Below are 26,246 nucleotides of genomic sequence, written 5' to 3'. Positions count from 1 at the left end.
GGTTGACTGTTCAGGGCAAGGAACTCTTCACGATCATACGATCGTCTTTTGTCAACACAGGCCCGTGATGCTGAAGTTTAACGACCTAATCAATATAATTTCATGGTTTTAGAAATCATTAGAACCAGGTAGTGGGCATCTTCATGGTGGTGGTAAAACTAATCAACATTTTTATCATAATAGCAACTAACGTTAGTTGAGCATCAGCCATGGGCCAGGCAATGGACCAGGCATTTCCATGTATTATCTTACTTAGAGCTCCCCACACCCTCCTCACTATGGACATGGGGAACCCAAGGCCTAGAGAGTTCCATCTCTTACCCGTGTTGCAGCACTCATGAGAAGTGTGGAATTTGAAGCCAGCACAGCTTGCCCTAGGGCCCATGCCAGCTTCTGACTACAGGAAGGAAGTAGAATCTCCTTCACCATCTCCCACATACTCTGGGCCTGTAAAACCTGAAGGGGTGGAGAAAAGGAGATAGTTAGGAAAGGGATTCTGTGTGCATCAGATACCCAGAATACTTGGCAACCTTCTTTTATTTTTTTAAAATATTTTTTAAATGTGTCTTTATTTTTGAGAGAGCACAGGGGAGCGGAGAGTGAGAGAGGGGGACAGAGGATCTGAAGTGGGCTCTGTGCTGACAGGAGAGAGCCCACTGGGGGCTTAAACTCACAAATTGTGAGCTCACAACCTGAGCCAAAATCGAAAATCAGATGCTTAACTGACTGGGCCATCCAAGCACCGCTTGGCAACCTTCTTTCAATTGTGAGTGGCAGGTCACGATTTCCTAAAATATAAGCAAAAGGGAAGAAATGTTAGAAATTAAGTTTACACGACTGCATGACTGTAGGGTATTGATTTAAGAATTTTTATCTTGCAAACTGATCTTGTTTTATTTGTTATGTGTAGACACTTTGCACTTTATTTGAAAGTGTTGCAAGTCAGACTGGAGTGTAGACTTGGCCCAGTCAACACCGAAGAGGCAATGTAGGAAAAGGCTAAAGACAGGGAAGTGGGTTCATCCTTTGGTTCTGGCCGCCAGTGGATGCGTGTCCCACTCAAAATGCTGTAATGCTTTTTCCAGTAAAGACAGTATGTGTGATCAAGTAAAGGAATGGTGGAAAGTAGACATGGAAATTATTTGTCAATGTTCAGTATAGAAACACATTTCAAAAGCCCATCTCCCAATTATACAAACTTTCAGAATCTAACTAATTAAAATTCTCCAGGGTAAATGCAAAGCTTTCATTGATCAAGATTTTTAACAGCTTGCTGTTTTACCTGTGTGTGTGTGTGTGTGTGTGTGTGTGTGTGTGTGTGTGTGTGTGTGTGTGTGTGTATGTATGTGTGTGCGTGCACACACATACGTGTTTTTGTATTTTTAAAGTTCTCTTGGCATGGTGACCTGAAAAGTGTTCCACTGATTATCACAGGTATGCTACTAGAAGAACTACAGCTTTTAAAATCTTTTCTAGCACCGTAATTGCTTTTAAAGTATTCATATAACAACGATTCAAGTGGAAAAGCCAATATATTTTGTGTGCCTATAACTTCACATGAGTAGGAAGAAAAGTAGGATATGAAAAGAAAAAACTGGGGCGCCTGGGTGGCTTAGTTGGTTAAGTGTCTGACTTGATTTCAGCTCAGGTCATGATCTCATGGTTCCTGAGATCGAGCCCCTTGAGACTGAGGTTCGAGACCGAGCCTGCTTGGGATTCCCTCCTCTTCTCTTTCTGTCCCTCCCCCACACATGCTCTCCCTCTCTCTCAAAATAAATAAACTTAAAAAAAAATTAAAAACTATGGAAAAACGTGAAGATGCCTGCACAGTGGGATTTTGGTTTCTTAATATAAAATACTTGGTTTTGGCATTCTGAATAGGTCGGACCCCATTATCTCTTTTTTGGCCATCCTCCTATATATGCTTAATACACACTCCATCTGCAGTCTGAGAAACCACCTAAATCAATGTCCAGGGGACCTAATGTTAGAAGGGCCTGGCGTCTTTGTAAAGATAATATTTATATAGCAGCCAAAGCTTCCTAAAAATTTTTATTTGAGGAGCAATGCAAAACCAAAAACACCTGCTATCTCCTGGGCTGAACTTTTGTCATATTTTACAGCAGCTAATTTCACTTGACTGCACAGTTCTAATGAAGGACGTTGTAGGATAAAAAGGAAGAGCTGAAATGCATATCTTCAATGCCCTTGCAGATCTGATAAACTGCCATATTTCCCTCAGCTTATGCAAAACAGAAAGTGAAGAGGCATATTGCAGAAAACTAAATTATACATAAAGTCATTAAACCTCCACCTTCACTTCTGATCGAGGGATTGCTGCTGTCGTGAGAGCAGAGGCAAAATGAAAAAATAAATAAATGAAAGACCTGATCACGTTGTACGTTTCAGTGGAAATGTAATTGCTTAGAAGTTCGTTTGAAGTTCTCGGGTATGTGCAGAAAAGCCGCTGAAAATAAGAAAAGGGCCATGCCGCACCACATCCTGCCGAACTCTGAATACAACCCTCACACACGAGTACGGGACGTAAGGCACAGGCTTACTGTTGACGCACCTGCTCAAAGCTGTCTATCTTGATCGGTCCCAAACTCTATCTGTTGAGATGTTCACTCCTTTTCTTGACCTGGTTTTCCACCCGGAGACGAATTTATGCAGATGATATACACTGCGTACTCCTCTTTTCAAAGGGTTTTGCAGCTGCCTCGTTTGAAAACATGTCTACATAGGCACACTCTTTAGGAAGGTTGTGAAATCGCCTTTTTCAAAGAAGATATATCCTGGAAAATGTTCTCATCTCTCAAGGATGATCTAAATGTGAGCATTTTGTAAGGATGGCCATACAGTAATGACCTCTCGTGGGTCATCTTCTGCCACTAGGAATACGAAATGGAAAAGTTGGCACACGCAAGACTTCATAAGCTTTGAGACCCGACGTAACAGGCAGATCTGGAGAAAGCAAGAAGACCATTTTCTGACTCGCTTAATTAACTGCCAGGACCCTTTGGCATCCCCGTATAGTTCTTAATTAAGTCTAGCTGCCGGAGTTGCCCATCGTGACAAAATAAGCCTCACCTGACGAGTGGGCTAATAGCCATGATAAGCGGACCACATTGCCTTTCACTTGACGCTGTGTTTTGAAGGTTGTGGCAGTGGGGTGTGTCTGCCTCTGTGAGTAGGTCTGTTTTAATCAACACATCGCAGGATTGTGGTATTGGGAACAGGACGTCTCCCTGCTTGCGTGCCCTATGGCTTGACTAAGAAATCAGGGACAACACACCTCCAAAAAATTAAGACTACGCATGCTCACTCCGGGAAAGATGTTTAGAGAAGCAGAAATTGCATGGGCGCGTCCAGCACTCAGCATCAGCCCACAGAAGGAGAACTGTCTGCCAGAACCAGATTTTCTCAGTTTCCTACGCTGAGGTGACTTATCTTCCCAAAGCATTCCACCTGCTTTACTCCAACCCGGTGTGCACCGAGCTAGCCTGAGCGTAACAAGTGGTTTTCCAGGCAGTGTCGTTACACATGGCACCGTGGCTGGAACCGACACGTGGAAAGAGAATATCCCCATCTTAAACTAGTACATTGGAATTCTGGGTTACACATCAGAATCACTTCATTTTGATATCTTTGCCTCCATAACTGGCAACAATTCATATCGAAGCGTGCCAGGTATTTTAGAATGCTAAGGCTGCCACCACAAAATACCACTGGCTTCAACAACAAGTATTTATTTTCTCGCAGCTCTGGAGGCTGGAAGTCCAAAGTCAAGGTGCCAGAAGACTTGTTTTCCTCTGAGGCCTCCCTTCTTGGCTTGCAAACAGCCACCCTCTTGATGCCTCTTCATATGGTCATCCCTCTGTAAAAATGCCCTCTTCTTATAAGGACACCAGTCATCTTGAATTATGGCCCGCCCATATGACCTCATTTTAAAGTAACTGCTCCTTTAATGACCCTGCCTCCAAATATAGTCACATTCTGAAGTGCTGGGGATTAGAGCTTCAAGATGTGAATTGCTTGGGGGTGAGGGGTGCACAGTTCAGCTCATGACACTGATAGGATCACATGTCTTATTCAGGAAGTCTGAGAGATCTTGAAATTTGAGACCCAACCAAGGGGATTCCCTTGAGAGTTTCCTCCAAGGAATCCTCCAGCAACTCCTGCCCATCAGCCCTATTGGTTTGTCCCTATAAATCCTAACTTGAGCTCTCCAATATGGTGGCTACTATCCACACGTGGCTATGTAAATCTAAATTATTTTAAATTAAAATTCAAAATTCAATTCCTCAGTCACCCTGACCTTGTTGCAAGTGCTCAATAACCACAAGTGGCTGGTGACCATTGTATTGGATAACACAGATGTAGAATATTTCCATCATCATGGGACCACCATGATCTTCTACATCTGGTAGCACCTTGCTCACTAGCTTTGGTAGTCATTAAGGAAACCCTGCAGCCTACAGCCACCTGCTCTGTACCCAGCTCTGTGCTAAGTAGGTTAAGAGTGGAGACACGGACCTTCTCTTCAGGCAACACATAATCTGATTGTGGTGATAAAACAATAAAAGGCTATATATCAGATCAGTAAAGAAAAGTTAAGTAGCACATACTCATAACTACAATAGAATTTTGGAAGGGAAAAAAAAATCATTGGGAACCAGAGAAGAAAACTCATGGAAGAGGTGGGTGTGAGCTGAGTTACAACAGATCAACTTTTCAAGGCAAGACAAGGAAAGGAAGGACCCCCTCCTAGAGCAGCATCATATCCCACAGAATTGGGACATGGGAAGACACTGACGACAGCTGTTATGGTGCCCTCTTCTTGGACCTGCATTAACGTTGCTTTGGTTTCCTCCTTTTTAGCTTAGCTTCTTAGCTTCTCTTGTTTCTCTCTCAGCCTTTCCTGTCATTCATTAGTACAAACTTGGGCTCTGGCACATCCTGGCAGGTCCACAATGATATCCTCCATTCTGCTGTCTGTCCCCGGAACCGCTCTGTCTGCCTCACCCACAGTAGAATGCATGCTGCAGAGATTACCTTCATGACTGCCAAATCGATTGAGCGTGACATTTTCTGTAAGCAATCTGAACTATCCAGTACCGTGGCCACTAGCCATTTGTACCATTGAGCACTCTTGGTGTGGTTAGGGTGACTGGGAACTGGGCAGTAGGTTTGGAATCCCTTTGGGTTGTTCAGGGAGCTTGGCTGAGCCATAAACCGAGAATCAACAATGTCTTAAAGAACATTGGTATTCTTGTGGACAATAGTACATCTGAGATGTTATGGGTAAAGAACCTACAATAGTATTTGGAACATAGCAAGTGTGCTGCACTATCTTGTGCTATTATTAATGTCATCTATTCTGTTCTTACCATTATCCATTGTTCTTATTAATACTACTGAATGGATAGTTTATTGTGATTTCACTAGAAGAATACTTATGTAATCAAAATCTTCTTAGCCAAAGTTTCTTCCTTGTCACACGTCTTGGCAAATATTCAGACTCCCTTTCAGGAATTTTCTTTGCTGCAACAACAGTCTCTGCATATTGTGTGAAAGTTCATTCTGTTTTATGATGGGGATGGTAACAGGTCTTCTGAGGGCATTAGATCTTTGTTGTTTGCATTTTGAAACTGACCCTCAAATTTACTTTAATTTGCTTTCAAGTCTCTTGCCTTCTCTAAAATACTTTAAGGCAGTACTTCTAATGACATGAAACATCTTATTTTTAGTTCAATCCCAAACCTTGTAGGCTTAAATAAAAAAAAAAATTGAACCATGTGCCCCCAAGGTTTTAATCTAATATCTGGTTCCCTGAATATGGGCCAAGACTTCATTTTTTAAAGCATCAGCAGATTCTAAATACAACTTTTGGCAACTTCCTTTTAGCATCTGACCTTGATTCACTTAAACTAATTGTTGTCCTTTCAGCAGATTGTAATTCTAAAAAACAGCAACAACAAAAGCTATATATACTATAGGACGTTAGAGGGATTTTGAAAATTCATACAGTGCCCTCCATCTGAACTGTGCCTTTTCAGTATTGCTTTCTCAGTCATGATGGTAATTTATTTAAAACTAGATAGGAGCATATAATTTTGTAAACGTTTTTAAGAAGCAGGCCTCAAAAATATTAAATTCAAATTTATGACATAGGAATCTTCTGATTTGTAATTGTCACCTCTTGATTCATTAGTGCTTATGGAGCTGCTCCTATGTGGGAGGGACATGCTCAGTGCTGAGGATATGCAGAGGCTCAGTCCTCCCCTGTGAGGCTCATGGTCAGGTTAGAGACCTGTGCTCTGTACTTTTCTGTTAAAGCTCTACATGTTACATACATTATACTGGCAACATGACAGTTGTATGGCACTTCATGTGTACAAGCTCCTTACATGTTCTTTTTCTTGAAATTCATTGGTTTTAATATTAAAGGCCATCCTGTTAAGTAATTTAAATTGTTATAGTATTCCTACTATAGAAACTGAAAATCACATTCAGTACCTGACCTGTGATCACTTTCAGTACCTGACCTGTGATCACATTAGGAATCAGTCAGAGCTGGGACTTCAACCCAAGTCTTCTAGTCTTGGATCCTATACTCTTTCCTCTTCTACACCCTGTGTTGTGAGCCAAGATCGACGGTGAGTTCAGATTTCTCCCCAGGCATGAGATGCAAGCAACGAATGGTGTACAAGGTGCCTTTCTAGGAGGTCTACTCACAGCACTGAATTACAGGGTGAGAAAATGATTTCTTGTCCAGGTAGTTCTTCAGTCCTGAATTATCAGTGAGCTTTGATTTGGAGCTAGAGTGTCTGCTCCATCTCTCTCAACCCAACAAAGAATCAGAAGACATCCAAGCAGTATTGCCAGGCTGAAATTAACCCCACTTTTTGGTTTTTATTCTATTTCCTTTTTCTATTATCTTTACCTGCAGTGAGTATCTTGGCTTTCCATTTACTGTACTGATATGAAATTTCATTTCCAAATAAGTGCACTGTCTTTAAATATATGGGTTACATTTAAATCCCTAAATAAATTAGAGGAAAGTGGTCGGGGCGAGGGAAATCGTGAAGGTGGTACACAGTGACTCAAATTGCTAAGAACTTGTGGATTGCGGCTAGCCAGCATCCCTTGCCTTCCAGATTCTTGTTTCTTTTTTTTTTAATAAATGTTTATTTATTTATTTTTGAGAGAGAGCATGAGTGAGTGGGGAAGGGGCAGGGCAAGAGGGAGAGAGACAGAATCCTAAGCCGGCTCCCCGCTGTCAGTGTGGAGCCCGACATGGGGCTCAAACTCACGAGCCGTGAGATCATGACCTGAGCCGAGATTAAGAGCCAGATGCTTAACTGACTGAGCCACCCAGGCAGCCCCAAGATTCTTGTTTCATCTTTGTGTTCACCTACTTGCAACTTCCCAATCCCAAAGTATCTTGATGAAATGACAACAGTTTGTAAGGAGTACAGTCAGATGAACAAAGAATTCCACCCAAGGTCTATGGTAGGATGATTGTAACCAATAACGTTTGATCTGTTCTGAAAGATGAAGTAGCTATTTGAGGATTCCCCATGGAGGCTGTGAGTGGCTCCGTCTCTCAGGGCAGGAGAGTGAGGGGTGGTGGTCAGCAACTCCTGGAAATTTCTACCATGCCAGGATCTCTGTTCTGTGCCTGGTGCAGGCTCATTGTTTTGACTCTGTTTGGAGTCTCCTCCTCACGCCCATCGACTAGGGCTGAAAGCTAAGACTTTCCTCACCAGCAGTAGTCTGCGGACCTCTAAAGTGATAGTGTCCCCAATCTTCGATAAGAAATGATGTTTGATAAAACATCAGCCAGTAAAGGAAAACAGCTAGGACTCTAATTTCATCATGGGTTATAATTTTCAATAAAAATGTTTGCTTTTAAGAGTAGAAATTGAACTTTTGACAGCGTAAATTAAAATGCAATTATTCTCCACTAAACTACTTGAAAAGGTATTTCTAATCTTGATTTCCAAATTTCTAAAGTAATTCTCCCTTCTAAATTTTTTATCTTTAATCGCCTATGACTTATGTACTGCAGGAAGAGCCTGGGAATTGTTCTGATAGATTTTGTAAATTAATAGATGTCAAAAAGAGCCACAAACCTCTCATTAAAGCTTCTTTTCCTGCTACGCTTATTCATTTCCAAATCTGTCATATCTAAAAATGTATCCTTAGACTTTCAGTCACATTTGATGGAGTTTACGTGCCGTGATTTCTGAGGTGAGGACGTTTTTAAACTTACAGCTCTCCAAGAAACACCATGGAAAGGACGTTCAATTTTTTTTAAGAGGGGGCAAGAACAAAACAGTAATCCCCCCACTTCTGCGTACTTCGTAGAATCCATGGAGGAAAAATACAGACCCCCTGGAGGGAAAAAAAAAATGGGAAGGATTATTGTCAGAGAGACAGTAACAAAAATAGCAGCAGAGTCAGTTTAAGGATTTGTTGCCATCAAAGCCTGAAGCTTTCATATGAGAACATGAGCAGTAATTGCCAGCACCCTGATTGAGCGTTCACTGTGCATTAAGCGTGTTGCACATGTGGAGTCTGTCAGTCCTTATGACTGCCACGTTGTCAGTAGGGAGACATGGCTGGGGTTTCAAACAAGAAAGTGCCACGTGCCCAAGTGTGTTTTAAAAACTCACTCTGGAAGAAGTGTATAAACTCATGGGCCGCAAAAGCAGCCAGGCAAGAAGCTCCTTCTGTAATCATGCAGGCAAGAGATAAGTTGAACTCAACTTTTCTGACTGTCTCAGAAGGAAGGGAGCCAGCTAGACTTCTCCAGAAGCAACTATTTGTTCTCTCAGTGTATTAGAAATTCCTTTTTCCCAAAAGGGGCTCTTACTCATCTCTGAAGATCTGGGTACCTTTAGCCCAGGCTTCCTGACAAATCACTCTTTCTGACACTCTTTCTGATTTCCTGACAAACCACAAAGGCAGGTGCGGAGGTAGAGGAAATTACAGTTCTGGAGAGATATTAACACCTCAAACCCTGGCAAGATCTGCATCTGAGAGGAAATGAAAATTGCTCTCTCTCTCAACTGTGGGTGGCAATCCTGGAGGAAGGACTCCGGCCCAGAGTGATTTAGAGAAACTACAAAACAGTTGAACCCGGGGCACCTGGGTGGCGCAGTCGGTTAAGCGTCCGACTTCAGCTCAGGTCACGATCTCGCGGTCCGTGGATCGAGCCCCGTGTCGGGCTCTGGGCTGATGGCTCAGAGCCTGGAGCCTGCTTCCGATTCTGTGTCTCCCTCTCTCTCTGCCCCTCCCCCGTTCATGCTCTGTCTCTCTCTCTCTCTCTCAAAAATAAATAAACGTTGAAAAAAATTTTTTTTAAAAAAACAGTTGAACCCGGTGCTTTCACCGGCTTTTAAAATAAAGCAGTCCTCTTGTTGGTGCTGCTGTGACAGGGCACTCACTGGCATCACTGTTTTGACACTCCATCCAATTACCGTGGCGTCCTTGGACTTGCGCGGGTAATACAGTGAGGACAGGGCCAGGTCCCAGTTCCAGAATCTTTGCAAAATTGATTGATCTTATGATGTCCCCCATGACCAAGAGATAGGCAATGCCGAACTCAAAGACGTAGACTTTGGCCAACTTGTATATACTGAATTAAACAGTGCTATAAAATCCGTGTGCCATGCCTGTCCTCCCTGCGTGTAAGCAGCAGAGCACCCATCAGGACCATCTAGAAAAATCTACGTGCAAAAGCAGCCCTGGAGTTTTCAAACTGAGAAAGGTCATCTTCGTGGTTGACCCTTGAGAGCCGTTTTGAGGGCAAGTGCCCGGGAATCAGGGACTCCCCAAAACTCTAAGTGGCCTCTGCATCATCAGTGGGTGCGAGCTTTGTCATGTGTGCGGGAGGACAGGCGTCCATCCCAGAGAAGCCATCCCACACCGGAGGGGTCGCTGGGCACTGCTAAGAACGTAGAACTTCATCATTAAGCACTCTTCCAGAGTTCAAAGAGAAGAAGGATGTGGGACACAAAAGGGCTGAGCATCCACAAACAGCTACACTCTGCCTCTTAAAATTAATGCTCAACAGCAACTCACTCTAGATACATCAAAGTAGCCCCCCTTTTAAAGCCACGATGGGGCGCCTGGGTGGCTCAGTCGGTTAAGCATCACGCTTCATCTCAGGTCATGCTCTCATGGCTTCATGGGTTTGGGCCCCTCATCGGGCTCTGTGCTGACAGCTCAGAGCCTGGAGCCTGCTTCAGATTCTGTGTCTCCCTCTCTCTCTGCCCCCACCCCTGGCTCACTCTCTCTCTCTCTCTCTCTCTCTCTCTCTCTGTCTCTCTCTCTCTGTCTCTGTCTCTCTCTGTCTCAAAAATAAATAAACATTCAAAAAGAAATTTTTAACCTGTGTTAAAATGCCTCAGTCTCTGTAATTCCATGAGCTGTTGGCCCCGCCCACTGAAGGTTCAGCAAGAGCCACTGCTGTGCAGCTAACATTGTCCCCACTTTTCCTCCGTCACTCAATTCAAGAGTGGTACTTCTCTCTGATCAGTGGTGTTCAGATTGTTTTCTGCTTCCATACACTTGAGGGATATGTCACATCATTAGCAGGAGCTTACTACTGCAGTGATTCTGAAGGTGGAAAGAAAGGAGACTTTGGCATTAGGCCCATTTCAAGAAAAGCAGGTAGACTGAGGATCCCTCCAGAGTGCACATGGCTTCACATCTCCTGAGGAAATTGCTGCGCGGATGGCGCAGAGCTGTGTGTAATCGAAGAGGCTTATTCCACAAAGAACGGAAACTAGAAATGCTTGGTGGCTTATGACCCACGACCAGAGTGACTTCAGACTGCTGCATGCACAGTGCAATGCAGTGGGCACAAAGCCACATGTTCTTGCCAGCTTTGTGGCCAGCGAGGGGCATCACAGGGTTCAAAGCTGGGGTCCAGGTCCTAGCTTCTGCTTACTGACTGTTTCTGGGCATGGAAACATCATATAATATTTTCAGGCTGCAAACCTCAATTCCGTTGTCAAAAGAGAAAGAGACGTTAGGTAAAGAAAGGCAGTATGACTATTGCCAAGATCATCGCATGCCTGGATCCTCTTGCAAAATAGAAAAATTCTGCAAAATTGGGAATTGGACTCTGTTTCAGTGAAACATGGCCATTTGAAGCGCTGAGAGTGATTAGCCGCTTCTTTAAAAATGCCAAGCGGTGTTCACATTTAGATTTCAGGTGGTTTAGCCATAACACAGTTTGTGTGTCTAGATTTGGGCTTTTACCCTGCCCCAACCTCATTTGCCCATAATGCATTACATGCTCCCTCCGGCTGCCTCTGTCCAGGACACAGGAGAATGGCTGTGACTGCAGACCACACGGGAGCACATCTTGGGGCCACCTTCCCATCACCACTCCACTCTGAGCCATCAGGCAATTTTAGGTGTCTTCAGCTGCTTTCGTATGATAGCAATAAATGGTTTACATGTTTACATGGCCCTAATAAAATGCAGTGCCTGGAAGAAGCAGAAGAAGTATGTGCAGAAAACAAAGAAAGTTCAGAGACTTTGCATGCCCCAGCAAGTCCATCTTCCTTCTTTCAGGGTGACGGCTTTAGTCATTTTATGTGCCTGGTTTTATTCATATGAGAAAGGGAGGAAAAATTCCATTTCAGAAGCTTTCTGAAAAAAACTTGACCCTGCACTGCCTGAAAACATACTGTACATTATGCACAGCCTTGACCTGCATCCCTTTCTTCCTGGCAGCTTTTCAGTTGAATAGGATTTTTTTTTCTCCTTTTTTAATATCTGGGAGCTGTGGCGTTTGTAACAGACTGCATCATTTTGGAGTAACGTTCTCTTGAGGTGGGCAACTGAGATGTATAATTATATCTCATGGAAAATGATAGTGGTATGTGGGGTGGGGGAGGAGGTTATTGAATCACAAAGACATGCTCCCCATTCAGAAAAAAATGACTGTATGCGGGATGTTCAATTTCCTTCTGCTCTCTGCCCATGGAGAGCACAGCATCTTAGAGTGGAGAAGTCATTGGTATTCACTGGAGCTTGCCTGGTTTCATTTTTATTGTTTCTGAGACTTATTACTCTTTCAGAGTGGTTCCCAGGTTTGCTGCCTTTTTCTCAGTATATATGAGCTAAGGTAGTCAGAGGAAACACTTTAATTACATTTTAAGTAGAGCCAAAGCATAAGTATATTTATGAAAATTCTAACAGAAGGTGCAGTGAGACCATTAACTTAAATCCCCAAAATACATAAAATGTTTTTTCGTAATAAAAAGTCCATTGTTGGCATGTTAAATTGTATGTGCATATTAAAAATCTGTGCTAAACACTAAATATTGCCTAAATGTCCATACTGTATTTTAAATTCCTCCTATAAAAAAGTGTCCTGGGAATGTGGACCGTCATCGTCGGTCTCCCAAGCTTGTCCTTATGTGGCTGTCCCACTGTCTCTCACCGGACCGCTTTTTCAAAAGCACACCTGCACCTTGGTTAAATTTGATTTTAATGAACCTGCTCGTAACCGTCAAGCAAATAGTATGAGACGAGAGATCAAGGAGTTGGAGTTTGTACTTGAACTTGAACATAACAGTTGGTCTCGGATACAGGGAAACATAAGGGGCGGTAAGCAGAGAACCCCCTCCCCCACCCCCAAACAGATGCCAGACATTGGCATGTGCTCAGGAATCCTCTGATTCCTTCAAGGAACAGAGTTCTATTTTCTCAGCACCAGGAGGGTTCAAAACCTCGTTGGCTTTACTTTCAACTGATAGGAGCAGCCCTTAGTAGATACCACGTAAAATACATGGGGACTACTCACCTCCCGAAAGATACTTGGTTCAGAGTAGAGGTCTTCTCAAAGCAGTCAATTTATGTAATTTTAAAGGGACACATAACTTTTGACCTTCCTGAAGATGAGAAAAAAAGAAAAAGGATAGCTGAAGAACCTTGCCCAGATTAAAAAAAAAAAATCCACAGAAGAAAATCATATGAAATGTGGGTTGATTTGCTTAATTTATTAGAAGATTTTTTTTTTAATTTTTTTTTTCAACGTTTATTTATTTTTGGGACAGAGAGAGACAGAGCATGAACGGGGGAGGGGCAGAGAGAGAGGGAGACACAGAATCGGAAACAGGCTCCAGGCTCCGAGCCATCAGCCCAGAGCCTGACGCGGGGCTCGAACTCACGGACCGCGAGATCGTGACCTGGCTGAAGTCGGACGCTTAACCGACTGCGCCACCCAGGCGCCCCTATTAGAAGATATTTAAGTACCTCTCTGAGTTCGTGGACGCTAACTAAACTTACAGCAGGAATCACTTCACAAGATTTGTACCTCACACCATTACGCTGTACTCCTTAAACTTACACAGTGCTGTATGTCAAGTGCATCTCAGTAAAACTGGAGAAAATGTATTTAAAAGTCAAAGGTTAAGTGAAATAGGACTTGATAGAATGATTGCATCGCAAAATTACTTCATTTCCCTCGGGTGTATTTCACTGGTAGGTTTATTGGGGACTATTGGTCCATCTCATGGTCTGAAAAAAAAAGGGGTGCGTCTCAGTGGTCAAAAAGGCTCGGGCTCTTGGGAGAATGAAGAGTCTGTGTCAGGCCTCGCTATGGACCAGATGAGATGCAATATTCTAGAGCCTTGATGAACTGCATTCCTGCTTTGATTATGATTCTTACTTAGAATTCCCAAACCAGGAAAGCAGGGGCTCACAGTGTGGAAGACCTATATATCATGTCACAGTTTCTTGGAACGCCCAATGGCCCTAGAGCTATAGATAAAGTTTTATTTTCTAACTAGAAATTGAAACAGGTGATGTATGCTAACAAAAAGCCATAGCATTTAAAACTGGGTCCATCTTAGGAAATAAAAAATCATCATCACCATTGACAAAAGGAAACAGAAGCCAAGTTAGTCAATCCAGAAAGCCCTTTTTTCCTCTCTCTGTACTCCCCATAGGTATATTTCTTACTTTCTAAGCCAAAGACAAGGACCTGTGGTTCTAATAATTGCAGATGTACTCAGGGGGAGATTGGCTATAAAAATGGAATCAGAACTCTTCCAGAAAACACAAGACTGGTCACAATGTCCATAAGGAGTCAGGACGCAGTGGATAACACTAGTCACCTCATCTTTTTCATGGAGCAGCACTTTTTGTTGTGTTTTGTTTCACCTTCAAGAAAATAATACACTTGTCTGCTTAAAAGTAATTCACATAATTCCTGGATAAGAAGGTGAAGAGGCTTATTGCAAGAATGCCCTCCCATTTCTGCTCGCCTGCTGCTGCTTCCCTGCCATGATCACATTATCCTACAAGATCAGAAAATTTCTGTTTTTGTAAGAGTGAATGAAGTTTACTTGACATCTCTTCTATTCTCTTGTTGTAAACCTTCATTTAGAGACAAGGAGATGTGATCAAGATGTAGAAAGCAATCATTGGCCACAGATATTGAAAGAGGGTTTCAAGTCCTTGTCAGGGGAGGTGTGGAACAGAAAAATCCGTGGATTAAGAGTCAAAAACCATTGAGGCCTGACCCAGGCCTGTGTGTTATGAGCTGGTTGTGTTCTTTCTACATCTCACGTCCCTCAACTTGAGAGCAGGGAAACATCCCTCCGTGCCTGACTGCTCTCCTGAGCTTTAGTTGAGACAGTGGACTCGTTCGTTCTACAAGCACTTAATAAGTACACAATAATAAGTGCTTGGAAGTGGGCCCCAAGTGGGCTTGGACTTGGGCCCCACCTTAGGAAAACATGCCGTGAGCTACATGCCATGATCAAATGTAAGGGGATCGGTTATCGTTTCATTGTTTGTTTCTGTCTGCTTCCTGGCCACCAGTTACCTGAAAACATGAGGTTAAAATAACTGTTTTTAAAAGCAAGGGCTATCGGAAGGCCTGTGATTGTCACAAATGCTAAAGAAATAGCTGTGATGTGCCCGCCTTCCCCACAGGAGAACATCTTCTTGTTAGAAAGGGAAGGGATTCATGTGGCTTTGCCTCAGGTGACCTAGGAGCATTATTTTTACTAGTTGTACAAGTACCTGTCCCCCTCGTACACTGCTTATACTCCCCTCTCTCTCTCTTTCTGCCTCTCTCTCTCTTTCTCTGTGTGTGTGTGTGCACGCGGGTGTGCCCAACACACACACGCACACACATACATGCACACATGCCCTAGGATAGTGTTCACCAGAGGCCATAGACTCTCCTGGAAGACTTTTCCCTTCTTCATCTTCCTACAAAAAAACAAAACCTGAAAACTTTTAGATGGGCGGAAAAGGCAAAGGGGATTGAAATTGGCAATTACATCATGACAAACTCAAAGTAGAATTAAACTGTTATGAGGGCAGTCAGATAATAGTTATTACTCAACTGTGAAATAATTGTCATTCATAGGGTAACAAAGACACTATTCAGAAAAAGAGTCTGACTCTAAAAGCCCTAGAAGCTATTTTTAAATGCGTATTTCATAGCAGAATAGAAGTTACATGTCTGAATAAATCCTTTATCATATGATAGCCTTGTTCCTGAGGGAATTAACTAGTGATTTTCATTGCTAGTATTTCTATTGACTTAATTTATTAATAACCTGAAAATGTTTTTCCTTGTAATTTGTCCTACATCATGTGGTATTCACCCTTCAATTAACAATGTATGCTGTGACTCTGTTAATAGAACTATAGGTAATAGGACATCTGATCCTCGTCTGCCGCCATGTTGTTTCAAAATGATAAATAGAATGTAAGAACTATTACGGTAATAAGGTGTCAAGGATGATCGTGACTAAGGTACCTTAAATTAAGACAGGCAATTTAAAACTGTGATGCTTATGTTCGCAGTGTTGTTTTTTCACTGTTGCGTGTTACAAAATGGAGTGTCCCTGCTTCTTTGTTGTATGGAGGGACTGATACCAGTGGTTCAGTGCTGGGATAAGGCTCTTTTCCAGCCAGTCTCCGGTGGTCAATGAGCTATTTGGTTAACAGCAGGATCAATACACATCAAGAAAAGGCGTGGACTTCACACACAGTACATAGGCAGGTTTCCCAGGTATTTGAGCCCCTCGCACACTTAAGCTACACAAGTAAAGCTTCATCCATCACCAAACACTGTGATCGCTCATTCACTTAATAGCCAATTATTGGATTCCTGCCATGAGGCAGAGGTTGTGCACAGACAGCAATGAAACCACGCAGTCCCTGCCCTCAGGGAGTTTATAGTCTGGCGGCAGATACAGTAGGATGAGCTGCACACCATCCACTTCGTGGTCAGGTCTGTGCAACACGCCAGGAGGTGAAGCTCCCTCATGGGGCCTCTGAGCAGGTGGGTCTTACCCCCTGCAGCAATACTAATGCAGTTTTACTAATGAGCCAGAACTGGACCCATAGAAAGTGATACTAAGTAGGTCCCATTGAACCACAGACTGATCACTAAATATTGGTAATGGTCGGAAATGGACAAGATGGCCAAACACTGTAAGGAGGACAGATGAGGAGTTTCAGTTCTAAAGAGAGAACTTGAAAAACCACCCTGGGCATGTTTGAGGGTGTGAGTTCCTGAAACCACATCCTCTGGCCCTGAAGCATCTCAGAATGGTGCTCTCATCCATCCGCTCTACCTTTCTATCTTCTCCCTCCTCCTCTCCTCTTCTTTCCCAGTCGGTACCAAGAAGGAAGTGGAAGAGTAGCTGTGGCAAAGAGAAGAAATCAGTTTGACTAACCGCTTCTTACTTCCGTCCTTCTTCCCCTTCCCTCTCTATACACTTGGCTACACAAGGATAAAAAGGAAGGTGAACTGAAGTGGAAATACAAGTCTCGGACTTTTTTTCACTTTGTCAACTGATACCAAAGGATATATTCGTTATCATTTGAACAGGAAAAATATATATCTGACTAATAACATGAAGATTAAAGACCCTGGGCATAATAATGCCAAATCCTTAAATAAATGGACATCTAAGCTCCATTAAAAAGGAAGAGAAAACTCTGGCAGGATTTATTACGGGATTTTAGCCTTGAAGGCATGAAGTCATAGCTTACCCACCTTGACAGTTTTAACCAAAAATCACCTTCTTTCAGTTAGCGATTGGGATGAAAAACGACATCTTTGCATCTCTGAAGAGAATAATGAGAAATGGTAATATAATTAAGACATTGAGGGACAGGTTCATTCTTTTTCTGTATTAAATTGATTAAAGTCGGATAGGGTGAACTCGACCGTTTTAATGGCTTGTGCGATAAACTGTGAATTCACACTTCAGCCCCCATCCATGTATGTAATGTAGCAAGTAAAGGAAAACAAAAAGTTAACGTATTTAATCCATTCTCTCTTTCCTGTGAACATCCTTTTCCCTTCTTGACCCTTGCTGTACATTTTTAAAGAACATCCTCCATCATTAAGATCCTGTGTTTACTGCACCAAATTGTAATTCTCTGTGTCACTTTTCTCTTTCTTCCAGAGCTTCTTTGAAGGGCAGTCTGCACCATGGGACTCCGCTAAGAAAGATGAGAACAGAATGAAGAACAGATATGGGAATATCATTGCATGTAAGTGTTGACAGCGTGATTGTGCTGTGGTATAACTTTCTTTTCGCATCTGCTAAGATTGACCACCAGCCTCACGCAGTGAGAATTTACAGTGCAATTACCGCCTTCATCCTTCTGGAAAAGCCGATGTAATGCTTGTATTCAAGAAAGGGAAAACTACCTAAATACCCCCACTCCGTCAGTGTGTCTTGCTGTGGGGCTAGTTTTACTTTCAGATTTAAGGTTTGGGTGATGTAGGTAATGTGAAAATGCTGAGGAAGAAAATGCATTTTAGGAGTAAGCATAATAGTCTAATGTTTCCCAGCTGCTACATGAGGATGAATAGAAATAATGATGTGCAACAAGCCTTAATGCACAGGGCTCAGAGTTCTCAGCAAGCATTAACTCATTAATCCTCCAGACACTTGGGTTAGGTAGGTCAGTAATAGCCCCGTTTTAAGGACAGGAAACCGAAACTCACAAGTTAAATGATAGTCCCCATATCGCAACACTCATTAGCAAAAGAGTGAGGATTCTATCTCAGAAATTCCCAGTTCCTGTGAAGCTGAATGTTGCCAATCCATAATGCCTCAGACGGTGTTTAAATGGAGCCCAGCCTCATTAATGTGCCGTAACGATGCTGAGACGCGTGGTGGATTGATGAGTTTCCTTCTCCCAGGGCTGGAGCCATCCATCCCCTGCATTAAACTGCTCCAAGTCACACAGGACCGCCTCAACGTACTGACAAGTACTAACAGAATTAATGCTATTTCTGAAGATACGTAAATTCAAACAAACGATGTGAAAATAGAACTGGAGAGCGTGTAGCGCGTGCCTTGCTGCTACCGAAAGAACCAACTGGAAACGTTTGCACAGTCCAGGGAACAATGCATTAGCTTTATTGATTGTGAAAGTACAGCGACATTGTATGCGTCTAAGTTAACGTTTCTTGGAAGGACAGGAGAGACCGCCCAATAGAAGTTTCTGTGACTGTAGAAGTCTTCTGTGTTTACGCTCTATGAACCAGTAGCCACACGCCACATGAACACTTGAAATGTGGCTGGGGCCACTGAGGAACTGAGACTTAAATTGTATTTAACTTTAATCATCTTGAATTTAAATGGTACACGAGACTGGCGGCTCCCATATCGGACAGTGCAGAGCAACGGTGTGTGTGTTTTATTGTGGGAAAGGAGGGGGTGGGGTTTACACATAATAGGAACGAAGCATCCTGAGTGTGCATGAGCTGGCTCTGTTCTCCCTCTGGCCACTCATAAGTCCCAACCACCGGTTTTGCGGGTGACACGTGCTAGCTTCGAGCGTTCTGTCTGTTCATTTACTCCGTGCTTCCAGTGGTCCTGTCAGAGTCCTTTTTAGGGAGAAGATGTTTCCGATAGACCCAAGGCTTCATTGCCCTTCAGGGGATTCAGTCAACACTTAGGGAGCACCAGACACCGGACCCACAGTGAGTATTCCCAGGTGACAGGGATGATGTCCCCGCCCGCAGGACAGGGTAGACCAGGCAGGTAACAAGAGCCCTGTGACACCAGTACCCTGCAGTGACACGGCAATGTGCCGGAGCCGTGGGTGTGGTGATGTCAAGGCTCAGGGAAGAAAAACATTATTTCTTGCCATGGGAAGAATCGCTTGACCATTATAGATCCTTCCAAGTTCCTTCATATTCTCAGGGAGCCGCTAAAGCTTTGTACTGTTCAAAGAATGCAGATTTCTCATAATGGCTCTCGGGGTTCTCTCCAGGAATTCCTTCAGCTCTACAACAAGCTCCAAGGAGGAGTCACAAGATCAAATAGGGAGTTCATAGCATGCTCTGGGCCTCCCTCCATGCCAGGTGGAAGGGGGTGTCAGTGAGCCTATGTCCTGCCGTCCCCACAATATCCCAGATGTGGGCCACCTGCTGTGCATCCAGAAGGCTGTGTCAGTGAGTGTGAGTGTAGGTGTACTCAGCTGGCCGCTGTCCAGTATAACTTTGAACCTGCTCCTTCCTGAGGCAGAGCTTAATAGCTGCACTTGGTGGGCATTCGAGGAATAGTTTTGAATGATCAATGAAAAAAAGAATAAACGCGAACACTTGTTGAGCACTTCGTACATGCTCGACACGGCTCTAAGCACTTCCCACGCATTAACTCATGTGAACTCACTTCCTGTGACGATACCATGAAACGGGTAATGTGACTGTATCCGTTTTACAGATGAGGCAGTTGAGTGAAAGGTTAGGTTAATAACACATGGAGGCAGGGTTCCAATCCAGGAGCATCTCTTATAACCACTGTCCGGTGCATGGTTAGATGGTTGGTCCCCTCTGGCTTCCTACCGTTTTGAAGTTTTCTCCATTAGCATCATGGTCTGTAAGGGGCCAGTGTGGGTGACAAGAGGCAGCTTCAGGAGGCTTTAGCCCCCTCTCCCCGGTCTCCCCGGGCCACCCCAAATAAATATACCAACTAAGTAAAAGCTGGGTACCTGCCGTCCAAAGGTAGTTTCAAGCTGTTCCTCCAGCCCCCAGGCTGACCCCTGCAGACCCCGTAGAGAAATTCCAGAACTGCCACTGTTGAGGGTCTTCTGAGAAGCTCTTTTTTGATGCTTTCGTGTCTGTTGTCTAAGAAGGATAGTGGGGACAGGGTCTAATGGATGTATCCATTGTCCGTCTATTCTCATTAGTTGTCACCTAGCTCTGAATGAGCTCTGAGGGGAACAGGATGTCAGAGGACATTTAATAACAGGCCAAGTGTGAGGAAGGCAGTAGCTGACATGGCTGTCCGCATCCTGCCTGGTCTAGGGGACCGCTCGCTGGAGGGCACTGGCCAGCACATTGGAATATGGGGTGGGAAGGGAAACAGAACGAAGGATAAGCATGGCCTAACCTGCCTCCCAACATTATTGAAATAAAAACTTATAGTCTTCTATAAAATCAGTACTTACCCAAATCCTGCTTACATAGGCACTCATATCAGTAGTTTCTTTATAGGCTTGGGGAAGACTATTACCACCCACCCTGCACCCTAAGAAATGATATAATTGTTGAAAAGTTGGTTTTACGGATAAAGAAGTCTGCTTCCTAGCGCCCAGGCCCTGGGAATGACCACTGACTATGATGAGGAACTGAGGGTTCCGTCAACGCATCTTAGAAATTCTCGTTAGTGCTTTTCAGAGACCATAAGAAGTGTTCTTAATGATCACATTCATTGTTTTGTAACATCGTTTGCATATAAAATGGTTTTAATGGTGCTTAAAAACTGTTGATTGGCTTTTGCTCTTAAGTTCAACTTTTTCCTTATTTACACTGTAAATTTGCGGGGCTAGTCCTTTTCAAATATAAACAAATACCCCTTTCACCATACCACAGAAACAGCCGTGGCAATTCTCTCCACGGTTCCCACTTACAATTAACTCTGAGCTTAAGATACACACCAAATCTCCAGGCTAAGGGGGCCCCTTGGAGCCTGGGGTCCTCTTTTCTGGGGACTGGCAGTTGAAGATAAGGAGCCAGAATCTGCAGGCCCTTCCGAGGCTCCCTCCTCCCTTTCTGTGGTCCTTTCAACAAAGACATATTGGTCTGCCGTGGGCCAGGCTCTGTGCCAAGCTAAAGGAACTCTTTCAACAGATATCATTGAGTGCTTGTTACATGCCAGGCACTATCCTAGGTGTCAGAGACAGAGCAGGGAACAGAACAAAATTCCTTGCTTGTACAGCACCTGACATTCTTATGGGGGCAGCGGAAAAAGTCACTTAGTAAACTGTATAATATGAATAATAGAAAGCGACGTGTGTAACAGAGGAAGTAGGGCAGGGGAAGGAGACACGTTAGGGCAGAGGTTGTAGTTTTTATGGTCAAGAAAGACCTCTCTGAGAGGATAAGATGGAAGCCAGGGCCTGAGACAGGTAAGGAGGGGAGCCAGGTGCAGGCAGAGGCCCTGAAGGGGCAGGCCTGCCTCAGTGTGGTGCGGTGCGGTGCTGGGAATAGCAAGGAGGCCAGTGTCACTGGAGCAGGGGGAGGGGGAGCCAGGGGAAAGATAGAAATGTGAAGAACTGGCATTTTCCAGGGAAGGCAGGGGAGGAGAGACTTAAGTGATTATACAAAGGAATTAAACGATTATACAAATTAATGAAATAATGTTAAGGGCCACGAAGGAGAGGGACAAGGTACCATGAGACTCTGTCGTGTGAGGATTGACTTGTTGAGGCAGTAGGGAAATGCTTCCCGGAGGATGTGAAATGGAGAGCCACTGAATGAAGGGTTAGAGCAAGGGGATGTTGCCGACAGGGGTGCATCACATGAACAGATCTTCCACACGAGGGGACCCCTTGAGTCTGAGGCCCTGAAGGAAGGGCAGGTGGCCGGAGGTGGGCAGGGTGAGAGTGGGGGTCAGGCCAGTGAGGGGTAGAGGGAGATGGAAGCCAGACCTGCAGGGCCTTCTAGGGAAGATTCAGGATTTTAATGTTTGTTATAAAAGCAAAGGGAAACCTCATCAAAGGGTGTTTTGAGGAGAGGGGTGAGGATTGTTCATCACATTTGCATTTGAGAAATTTAATCTGACTGCAAAGTAAAAAATGAATTTGAAGGGGACCCTGGTTAAGAGATTTTCTCAGTAGCCCAAGTGAGAAGCAATGATAATGTGGACTAGAAAGAAGAGAAATCGAGGGACTCCAGAGAAGTAATTGATCAAATGGAATGGACAGGATGTGGGGTGAGGGAGACAGAGGAGTCAGAGATGTTTCTGTTTCTGACTCACAGGAGGATGGATAGATGGTTGGATGGACAGATGGATGGATGGATGGATGGAGGATGGATGGATGGACGGACAGATGGACAAGTGGAAAGATGGGCCATTTACTCCAGTGGGTTACACTGAAAGAGAAGCACATTTGGCGGGGAGCTCAGGGATAGGCATGATGTTGGCAGTAGCAAGGAAAGTATATGAATTGAATCTGGGGATCTGGGGATACACTGAGATGCCTGCAAAACATTCAAATGAGATGTCCAGTAGCCAGTTGTATGGACTGCTCTGGAATCCAAAGGACACGGGTCTGGGCCCAAATATAAACTAGTGAATCTTGGAGCATAGAATGGTGGCTGAAACCACTGGCATGATAAGATTATCTGTGGAGCAAGCAAGGAGGACATGGAGAGCCTAGGACCCAGCCTGGAGGAGCTTCAATAATGGGAAATAGTGAGGCTGAGGCAAGGCTGCCTAACGTGTAGAAAGGAGCATTGTCTCCTTTAGAGACAATGAGGGTATCAGGAGCGTCCTGTTGAAGACTCCAGTGCAGTGAAGACTGATGTAGCAACATGAGAATTACTCATGAAATTAGCAAACGGTGCTTTGAATGGAGTGGGCAGGGGGTGAGGAGGCAATGAGTTGAGGACATGACAGGAAGGGCAACAACTCCATGAAGGGGGTCCCTTCTGAGCTTTGGTTCTCATCCTCACTGTGTTCCCCATGCCCTCTTGCCCCATTTTCCTGGCTCATAGTGGGGTATCTGAGAGAAGAGTGAAACGTGTGACCCCATCTATTCCACCCAATTCTTTCAACAAGTAACCCAATCTTGATGCTCATGCTGAAGACCACTCTTCCGGGGTTTTGTTCCACAGTAATGTGCTTCTTTCTGCCAGATGAGCCTCTCCCACAGTCACTTCTGATGAATCCACTCCTGTCATGATCCAGTTTAGGAATAAAGGCAGGTGAAGGGAGGATGGTGGGAACAAGGGGTTAGTTGGATAAGATGGGCCGGCATGGAGAGCCTTTGACATTAACATTTAGATGGATGAGAATCAGGGTGAAACAAATTGACACACCATGTTTAGGAAAGCAGAGAGAAAAATCTAGAAGAATTGGGCAAAAGAAGAGTCAGGGGGGTCCTACCAGGATGCTGAAGATTAAAGACTGAGCGTGTCTGATAGAGGGTCTAGGTGAAAACAGGACACGGGCAAGACTAAGTAACACATAAAACCAACAGCAAGAGCAAAGATGCACATTGAGCCACCTACCACTAAACTCGAAGGTTCCTTATTTGTTTGGTGCTCAGAGCTGGCATGGCCTGAGCGTCCAGGTGGTGGGCACAAGTAGGGACACCAGTCTGGCGTACAGGTCGCGCAGGGGTAGGGCGCTGAGCCCTTCCCATCCGTCACTGGTCCCTCCTGCATCTTGCACCTTGAAACCAATGCAGCAGCGGTCCTTGGCAAGAATGTAACCACAGGAGGAGCAAAGCCATTATTTGCAGCCATCAGTTGTAATTAAAATTAATTTTGGGGCGCCTGGGTGGCGCAGTCGGTTAAGCGTCCGACTTCAGCCAGGTCACGATCTCGCGGTCCGTGAGTTCGAGCCCCGCGTCAGGCTCTGGGCTGATGGCTCGGAGCTTGGAGCCTGTTTCCGATGCTGTATCTCCCTCTCTCTCTGCCCCTCCCCCGTTCATGCTCTGTTTCTCTCTGTCCCAAAAATAAAAAATAAAAAAAACGTTGAAAAAAAAAAATTTAAAATTAATTTTGAGTCTCCTCTCAGAGGGCAAATGTTACTTAAATCATTGTGATTCTGGTTTACCTTAAATATGTCATCAAGATTTAGCAGAAAGAGAGAAGTGGTTGGAGGTGAAATATTATCAATGACACACTCCACTTCCGCTGCTATAGTGATATCTCATTACATACGAGTTACAACTGCAAGGCTATTACCCATATCCATTGTGTTTAAAATGAAAATGTTAAAATATTTGAAGCTACTTAGAAGTGTTTTAAATATAATGCGATGTGACAAAAGGGCATAATTAACCGCTTTTAGGGGCTTAGAATAAAGCATGGAGACCTGCTTTAAATGTCAATTACCCCACCTCTAATGTATGAATGCACACATACATAAATGCATGCGTACACACATCCGTAAACACACACATGTATACATAAGCATATGTACATGGGGAAAAGCACCAGCAGATTATAATTTTTCAGTAATGAGCAGTGGTTTATTATGCTTTATACCAGGTCTTTATGTGCCTATTTCTTACCCAAAAAAATTATTTTTGCCCTATTTCTTACGGTAAAGGCTTTTTTGAAAGGAATGAGAGGAATTAACAAGGCCTTTATGCAGACTTTCTCAGAATGTCAGTTTGCTCCCTTTTGTGATGGGCTAACATTGAGTTGTGATTATAATATAAACATTAGTTGGGTTTTGATCATATTCCAGTCATCCATGGCTAAATAGGTACTTTTTTTCCCCAATTAGAAAGGCAATTCATACACATTCAAGAAAAATTACACAGTAACAAAAAGTTGGGAAAATTGCTCAGAACCTCACCCACTAAGTTCAAACCCTACTAATATTTTTTTGTTTCCTTCATCTCTTTCTATTCTCTGCCTTGAATTCGTTGGCTTTATTTTTTAAAGAAAAATAAGTTTATTGTTTCATTGCTGATTATAAAGACAGTATGGGGCGCCTGGGTGGCTCAGTCAGTTAAGCGTCCAACTTCTGCTCAGGTCATGATCCCACCCTTGTGGGTTCGAGCCCCACGTCAGTCTCTGTGCTGACAGCTCAGAGCCTGGAGCCTGCTTCATATTCTGTGTCTCCCTCTGTCTCTGCTCCTCCCCTGGTCGCACACACACACTCTCTCTCTGTCTCTCTCTCTCAAAAATAAATAAACATAAAAAAATTAATAAAAAGACAGTATAAACTGTGTACACAAAGGGGTCCACAAAATCATCAAGATGAAAATAAATATCACTCCAAATTTTCCCACCCTGCAGAAATCCCACCCACCCTTCACTTATCCCACCAAGCGTTTCTGCACACATGCAAATTATTTCATATAAACAGACTCTTACAAGACACGTTGCTTTGTAACCCACTCTACTTCACTCCGCAGTCTGTCACAGAGATCTTTCCAGGTAAGGAAATTAAAGCTATAGTAATACTTTTTAATGATTGTATCACATTCCATTGTTTTAGAAGACTGTTGCTTCACAACCCTTTGGGAGCTTCCTGGGTTAATCTGAAACCACTCCCATACACAGAGGGCAGGGAGTGACCACAGAAGAGGAAGGACACTCTAGTATGGTAGCTGGGAGTTTTAACAAGTAAAGGGAACTTACCTCCAAGGCTCGTCTTGGACGGCAGCAAGGCAAGTGGATCCTTGCATCCCTCTGCCAAATCTGAAAGGTTTATGAAGAGGCCTTACTAGTCACATATACTGAGCAAATGTTCTCAGCACCATATCACTGTCTCAAAGCTATGTCCTTGGAGTAGCCTCTGGGAGCAGGAAAGACAAGCAGAACCCACATTCCGAGGGGAAGATGGGCGAGGAACTTCAAGTGCCCAGGTCCAACTCATGGGTCATCCACTGATCACATCTTTTCAGTGATCTTTCCCAACAGAGACCACTGTTGATCAGTTCCCTGTTGATATCCCTGAATGGTTTCAACTAGGTGAGGACAGAATGAATTCTGTTTTAGAAAAGCAGCTCACAGCATGAATTCACTAGAGAAGGAAAGTCTGGAGGCAAAAGTGAAATATTGCATGTAAAATATTATCAAGTCTTGAATTAAATTATCGGCAACAATGATACAAGTGACAGCTTGCTTTTACTTAGTTCTTACTATGTGCCAAACGCTTATCAATGCATTACTGATATTAACTCAGTTCTCACAAAAACTCTACATGGTAGGCACTATTTTTATTTCCATCTTACAATTAAAGGAACTAAGA

At 43.7% G+C, this 26,246-nt stretch overlaps 1 protein-coding gene across 6 annotated transcripts in view; it reads left to right on the top strand.

Annotated features, from left to right (window-relative positions):
* The window catches only part of PTPRM (protein tyrosine phosphatase receptor type M), an 801,865-nt gene that overhangs the window by 682,496 nt on the left and 93,123 nt on the right, over nt 1–26,246 (top strand). For all 6 annotated transcript variants that reach the window (XM_086682486.1, XM_086682492.1, XM_086682490.1 and 3 more), the window contains one exon: nt 17,472–17,559. In XM_086682486.1, coding sequence (XP_086538612.1) covers nt 17,472–17,559 — 88 coding nt within the window. The remainder of the gene's footprint in view (nt 1–17,471; nt 17,560–26,246) is intronic.

This window comes from Puma concolor, chromosome D3 (genome assembly GCF_028749965.1).
Source record: "Puma concolor isolate L17-30 chromosome D3, mPumCon1.1.hap2, whole genome shotgun sequence".
Classification (NCBI taxonomy): domain Eukaryota; kingdom Metazoa; phylum Chordata; class Mammalia; order Carnivora; family Felidae; genus Puma; species Puma concolor.
Note: the sequence above shows the minus strand (reverse complement) of the source record. Positions and strands in the feature narration are given on the sequence as shown.